This window comes from Morone saxatilis, unplaced genomic scaffold, assembly GCF_004916995.1.
Source record: "Morone saxatilis isolate NCDOM2014 unplaced genomic scaffold, NCSU_SB_2.0 Contig17, whole genome shotgun sequence".
Taxonomy (NCBI): Eukaryota; Metazoa; Chordata; class Actinopteri; family Moronidae; genus Morone; species Morone saxatilis.
Window position 1 is genome coordinate 16,780,283 of NW_023339729.1, and position 7,791 is coordinate 16,788,073.

General features: G+C 41.1%; 1 protein-coding gene across 1 annotated transcript in view; it reads left to right on the plus strand.

The window, feature by feature from the left end:
* Nucleotides 1-7,099, plus strand: part of LOC118326703 (protocadherin beta-1-like) — a 12,787-nt gene extending 5,688 nt beyond the window's left edge. The window contains exon 2 of the mRNA XM_035659746.1: nt 7,020-7,099. Within this exon, the coding sequence (XP_035515639.1) occupies nt 7,020-7,099 (80 nt within the window). The remainder of the gene's footprint in view (nt 1-7,019) is intronic.
* The last annotated feature ends 692 nt before the right edge of the window (nt 7,100-7,791 follow it).

Sequence of the window (7,791 nt, forward strand, 5' to 3'; positions counted from 1 at the left end):
CACACACACAGTAACACACACGCAAATTCCCATCCATTTTATCACTGACCCTCTCAGCACTTATTGATTTATGTAGGGCTGACTGTGTGTGTGTGTTACTGAGTGTGTATGTGTGTGTTACTGTGTGTGTGTGTGTATGTCGGACTGTTTGTGAGGATGTATTGTAGCTGCAGGGAGTGAGGATATTTCCTCACTGTTTCACAGTTTAACCCTTCTGTCTGTTGACATCAGCTTTATTTGCTCATTATTAATGATCCCAATTCTGTAAAGATAATAATAAATACATAATCAATCATTTGTTTGGATTAGATAGTAAAAAAGTATTGTTATTACTATAATAATAATACATAAATATGTCTCATATTTTCGAAAAATATATTTTTTAAATCAGATTTTTACTTTGGAGAAATGTTATAGCTTTAGTTTTTAGGTTTTAATCTTTTGTTTTTACATTATGACAGACAGACAGACTCACAGACCAACAGAACACTGGCGTTAAAGGTTCAGGGTTTGGTTTGGTTACAGTTGGAATCAGGCACTCATACAGAGTGCACTGAGACAATGAGGGTCCCCACAAGTGTAGTGTTTAATATGCTGATGTGTGTGTGTGATGTGTGTCCACACACACTGGTTTGGGTCCAGGGGGACAGCAGTGGATCCATCAGCCAGCCTGAAAGCCAGAGAGGACACCGACTGCAGCTCTATCATCGTCAGCTCAGGATAACACATCTGACTGCTATTAATATAATAATAATATTAATAATACGTATTATCAGAAACATTTCATATGAGAAGCAGAACTATACTCAGTGTGCAGTGTATGTTCCCTGTCAGTGTGTTATTATATCTGATGTGTCTGGATGAATATCACTGCTGCAGTAATGTTGCATTTTACAGCTGTAGATGTTTGAGGTTGAGATAAATACTGTTGGGTAGTTTAATCCAGAGTCCTGTACTGGGTCGGGTAGCTGGAGGCAAAAAATATATTTATACAAATTCACGAGTACGGGTAAAAAATGAACTAAATGTGGGCGGGCAGAGGGTGAGATCAAAAATGGATGTTTTTTTCTGGCGAAATCAGAAATGATTGCAGCCTATTTTTAACAGTGTAATCAGTTAATATTATCAAACCTAATCAGCCGCAGAATTCTTCTTTTATTGTGAAAAGCATGAGCTCGCTGAGGAAACCACATACAGCTGCAACAGGAGCCCTGGGGCTGCACCTGCTGATGCTTCTCACCAAACCATGGAAACACAAAGACAACACAGTCAGCAGTAAAGGTTCTATGCCTAACCCGACCCTAAACCCTAACCCTCCTTACCCCCTTTTTATGCTTTGTCGTTGCAGACAGGTGACAGAGTCTTTAATGTGCAGCAATGCAGCATTTTCTATAAGATCATATGTTTGTAGTGTGGCTGTCCTGTGAAATGCCTGGTTTCTGCTTTGTGATGATTTATTTTCCAGCTATTCCAAGGCAGTTTTTAAATCATTTATTATTATTTATTTTTTTAGGAGAATTTTCTCTCATTTTTCACACACACTTCCTCATAACAGACACTATAGATACATGTTTTACACTGGACAGGAAGGGGATGAAAAATTGTAATCTAAAATTGAATTGGCAACAAAACATTTTTAGATAAATGGAGTGAACGAGTATTTCCCTCTGAGATGTAGTATGAGTATAAAGTTACATAAAGTCAAGCAGCCTGATTTTACTGAAATGCAGCATTCATGTAGAGTAAGGGTTGCTAAGATATCTGTTGCACAATTTGTGGGAGGCAGGGTTGGACAGATAAAAGTGGGACTACTACTTGTGTTGACCGTGTTTCTGTGTCTTCGCTGCCGTCTGGGACGAATCCAACCCATCGATTTCATGCAGCTCACACTGGACTTTAATTCGAGTGCAACCCGGCGGTCCCTCTCTAACGAGCTCAACGCTGGCAGCAGTGCATTGGTTTGAGTGGCGTCTCACTTGCTATCACAAGGAAACCTCCCTGATTATTTACTCCACTGCTGCCTCACTAATAACGGATTATTGTCCCGGTCATTTTCTGTTTGTTTCCAGCTTGTTTCTCATCAAAGTTAATGATGTTATTCCAAGGTCAGCAGCATGTTTCACCCAGCAGAAGGAAAGAGCAGATTGTCGTTGCTCAGATCAACAGCTCCGAACTCCTCTCTCTCTCTCTCTCTCTTCCACTCTTTGTCTCTCTCCTCCTTTAGAGCTCATACTCAGTGATGCTATGCTTGACATTAAACTATTTATTCCTAACTTACCACGGTTTTATCATTTTCACTCTCAGAATTCCTCTTCTCACCTCTCTGCCCCTATTTATTCTGTTCTTTCACTCTGCTGTATCATCCCCATCCCTCATCCAATTTGCCATCTTATCTCCTCTGTTTTGCTTTGTTCTCCTGTGCGTTTATGTGCATATAGATGAACTGATTACACCGGATTCCAAGATTAATGTAATGAAGAGCGTTCACATCATAATAGCATCAAAAAGTAGGAAAGAAATGGAGCAACTTCATCTTTTTAATACTTTCCATATAGTTGGTTTTCAGAGCATCCTGATGCAGCCTCCGCTACCTGCACATGTTAGATGGAACACTAATTAGTTGCAACATGAAAGCTGTTTCTGCTGCCACCTTTTCTCCCACCTGCACCACCCAACACATCTTCAAAGGCACAATGTTGTGTCTGGTTCAGTGTCTGAGGCTCATTCACTGGATCAGAACACCAAAAGGAACCAGACTTAATTCTCGATCATATGTAGGTGGGCCGCTCCTCCTCTGATTGGAGGAAGTTAACTCTGGTTTTATAGAAATGTCCCAGACTGTCCACTCTGCGACAGCACTGGCCCTGCAAGGTTCAGGGTGATTTAAAACCTCAGAGGGTGTGTTGAGACAGTTTCAACCCACAAAATGCAGATTTTTATACATTTTAAAGGATGTCAATATTAACACCTGCACTGTTAGGAGGGGAGGAGACAGCTGTTCATGACCCCTAAGTGAAACCAAAATGTCTTGTAAGTGAGTTTCATTCAGCAGCGGTGAGGAACTTTTGTTGATTTTGGTTCAATAAATCAGTCACAGCAGCTTTATGGATGCAGCACATGCAGGAATAATGTCAAGACACGCTCCACTGCTCCGTTACTCTGCTTTAAGTGACACTGTGCAGATGTTTGTAGCTGATATTATCCTCACTGTGGTTGGAACCATTTTTTTCCCTCTTCCACGTGGTTGCCTTCCACTCTGTATATTTTCCCTCTTCTGTGTGTGTGTGTGAGTGTGTGTACATAAATCACTGGGTCACCTTCCTCTTATTGCATTCATGGCCATTTCTGTGGAAGCTTTTAGTGGCAACGTCAACCAAGTGACTGGAGACATTTTATTTTTATATTGCCGGGTACGCGTCACAGATCCCATCTTTTTCCCTCCCGGCACATCCATCTCACTTGTTCAGTCACTTCTGGTCTCTCCGTCTGACTGCGTCTTACTCACTCTTCTCTGGTTAGATTTTCTTTTACTTCCTCATTTGGCATCTTTAGCGGTGTTTTTCTACTCCATAACATCTCTACTCGTCTGTTCTCTCTTTATCTGAGAGGTCTGAGCGAGTTCTCATGTCTTCAGATTTGATCAAAGAGGAACGTTGTGGTTTTCTTCCCGAAGCTCATGACCGGTCAGCCTGGTAGCCTTCACAACAACAAATCAGAACACAAACCTGTCAAGATCACAGGATCGCTCTATTTATACATGCTGGGCTTGTAACGGACTCAGATGGAAACTTATTTTCAGGCCATGAAATTAATTTGCTCTGGCTCGAGGCTGGTGAGCGAGATCTGCCGACAGATTCTCAATGCCACGCACGAATTTTCACTAACATTTAGTTCAGATGTCAGGCAGAGTTCAGCGAGTCTCAGCTGGTTTTATCTGGATTTCCTCTTCTTAATTTCTACCTTCAAATCCGAGGGTGGAACAGCATCAGCACACCTTCAGGACAGGTATTCATCACGATGAACAACTCAACACAAAGCAATTTTTAATAGTCAAACACAAGCTCCAGTCTCCATTTTGAGGGACATGTCACGTTGATGTGTGAAGTATAAATTGGCTTTTACATTTGGAATCTGGAAGCCACCACTTTCTGATTTCCATATTTCCATACTTTAAACTGTCAGTAATATGCATTAAATATACCATCACAGTCAACATACAGACATTTTCTGCCCAGCAACTATTTAGTACGGAAGCCAAAATTGGCCGGACTTGCTAGAGATGCACGATATGGATTATCTTTCAGCTGATACAATAACAATAATTACCTGCTTCTAATGGCTGATACCAATAAGATAATCAATAATTTAAAAAGTTCATTATCTTTTTACACACCTGAGGGTAAGAAAGGCTAAGATTGGTGATTTAATATTCCATCAGCAAATCTAACAAACAACAACAACAACACAAAACAATTTATTTTTATAGTACATCAAAAAACTTACGACATAGAAAGCTTATCGGACGTTTTATATATATATATATATATATAGTGCCTACATCCCTAGTGCCTACAATTATGTTATTACCTCGAGATCACAAGTTATTTTATCCTAATATCTTGACAAAACGAAAGGCCAGTTTCTCAAGATAACGATCAGTTTGTTACAAGAACATTTAGTTTTTGTGCAAATTCTTCTCATGCTTTTTTCCTGGCTGCTGGCTCATTTTGGTCATTATTAAAGTGCTTGAAATTAGCACCCAAATTATATTGTAAGCTCTGGAAAACAACCTCAAAACAGTTAGAGAATGTGGAATTAAAAATGGATTTGTCACAATGCTGCAAAACGTGCGCTCACATTTCCACTTTATTCTGTAGCGTGGTAGCGGCAGCGGAGTGACAGTGAGGAGGATTTGAAGAGGACGGACTCGACTGTTCACCTCAGCAGAGATTACAGTTTATAATCACACACACACACACACACACACACACACACACACTCACACACACACACAATTACATGTCACATCTAATAATTCAGACTGAGGTGAAGTATGGGTGACAATGTAATGGCTAGGTTGAGTAACACAGTTTAATGAGCACTTAAACATGTCCTTCAATTAATCTAATTCACAGGGTGCTTCACTGCTCTTGTGTGTGCATGCTGTGTTAGTGTGTGTGTGTGTGTGTGTGTGTGTGTGCTTCATTTCAACCCTTTTCTTCTGTCTTACAACAATAAAACAGGTTTTTCCTGCTATGTTTATTCCTTCTGTTCATACCGACTCTTTTTCTATCTTTTTTTATCAGTTAAAAGGGTTGAAACGCGCAGCTTTTTTATTTTCTGGTTTATAAACTCTCCAATGACACTAAACTGAATCTCTCTGGGTTTTGAACTGTTAGAGAGAACATACCGGTTTATGGCCTTGTTGTGAGTTTTGGGAACTTGTGAGGAACATTTATGTGATTAATTGAGGAAATAATCATCAGCTGCAGCCTTCTGCAGGAAGTTTGTGTAAAACATATTTGATTCAGATTATTTCCTGTTTATAGAACTTTTTATAAACTTCTCTGTCTGTATTTTCTTAATGTTTAACAATCATTCAGACAGAAACATGTTTCTTTTGACAGATTCAGTGTTTCCTTCTCATTGTTCTCTCGGCTCTTTGGTTGGTTTCTAATGCAGGACGAGGCTGTCGATCAGAGACTGAAGCTCTGTGAATGTAACTTCTGTTCAGGTCTTCACATATATTTTAAAAAATTAAGCCCACCATGAAGCTTTGTACTCCCAGTGGGGGTCAGGACCCCCAGGTTGGGAACCGATATACTGATGGTCAGTATGAGCAGGAGGAATGATTGCAGCAAGCAGAAACTGTGATGGTTCACTGCTGCAAGGACACTATATATTATATATTATATATTATACATTATACATTATATTATACATATTATATTACATATTATATATTAGAATATTTTGAGACAGACTTGATGAATGTGAACTCCTCCTTTAAAATGAGTTTAAAGGTCAAGTCTAGGTTGACTGTCAATCGCATGTGACCTGACAAGTCCGGCTGAAGGACAACCGCGGGGTCGCTTCTGACCCCCATTCGATCTGAAGTGTTAAATTACTCCCATCAGCACCCACATCCTCCTGTCAGTTCCCATCATCCACCTCCCCACTCTCCTCCGTTCCTCCGTATGTCTTCCCTCTCCTCTTTCTTATAACCCTCTCTGACTCTCGCTTGTTTTTCTCTCCTTCTTCTTAATTTTGTCTCCATCCATCCCGTCTCCTCCCTTCTCTCTCTCTCTGGTTTTCATCCCTCCAGCTCCTCCCTCCCTTTGACTCTGTTACATGACCCGACTCTCACTTCTCAGTGTCCTTCCTCGATCACTCCGTCGCCTCTGGTGGGTCATATTATCCTCCATCCATCCCTCTGTCTCCATACAGTAATGATTCAGAGAACCCGAGACCACCCCAGAGAGAGCGAGAGCGAGAGAGAGACACAGACTTAAAGAGGGAGAGGATAGCAGAGAGAGAGAGAGAGAGACTGAGAGGGATCGATAGCTTTTAACAGGAAGGTGCTCTCAGTTCAGATTATAGATCTAGATACACACACTGCTACATGCACTAACACACACACACACACACACACACAGAAAGCAACCATGTATGTAGATATGTATGCACACTTGTACAAAACATTATTATTCAATTTCTCTCTCTCTCTCTCTGTCTCACTCTGTCTCACACACACACACAACACACACACACACACACACACACAACACACACACACACACAAATCCACAGTGCTTCTGGGAAATTTTGCACAGCCTTGTTTTCGGTCCAGCAGTATGTGAAATGTGTCCCTCGGCTGTGTGAGCTCACTGATTCCTGCTGTGGCTTCACTGTACACCACACACACACCCACACACACACACAGAGGACGCTCTGATATCTGCAGCCAATTCATGTTCCCATATACTTCCAGAAATTTCACTCCCTTGCTTCTTGTCCAGACTTCAAAATAACTGACACAGACAATATTCAAACTCGCCCCCGCATTGTTTCCACCAGCGTCTCCTCGAAGGCGAGCTGACCTTTAGATACAGTTCCATACATCAGAGACTACACACTGTGAGCCTTTGTTGATCTTCAGAATACGTCTGTCCACACTGTCTCACCTGGCACGCTGTATGTCTTCATTGAGAGGCTAATGTGATTCTCTGCATATATTCTGGGTTGGTCACTGGAAGTTTTGCTCAGATGTCGTCAGATTTAAAATTGCTGAAGCCTGACACGTCTTGTCCTGTGTCTCGGCTTTATGTGGCAATGTTTGTGTCTCGCTCAGTTCACCACTTTGGTCCAGAGGGAAATATCTGGTTCAGACATTGGTCAAATCTTTCAGCTGACACTATGATGAGATAGAAAGTTCAGTTTATCCAAATACCTGCGAAACTAAAGGCATTCCCATCAGCCTCAGCTCTACTTTGTGTTTAGTGCTAATTAGCTAAACTTAGCGTTATAAACATTGCACCAACCTGTTAGCATTGTAACAATGTTAGCATACTGACCTTAGCATTTAGCTCAAGTAAAGCCTCACAGAGCTGCTAGCATGGCTGTAGAGGCTGTATTTGAAAAGAAATCATGGAATTAATCAGAAGGTTTGCAGTTCGATCCCCGGTCCCCCCCCTCTGCATGTCGAAGTGTCCTTGAGCAAGATACTAAACCACAGACTGCTCCAGATGCCATCAGTGTATGAATGTGTGTGAATGTAGTGTAAAGCACTTT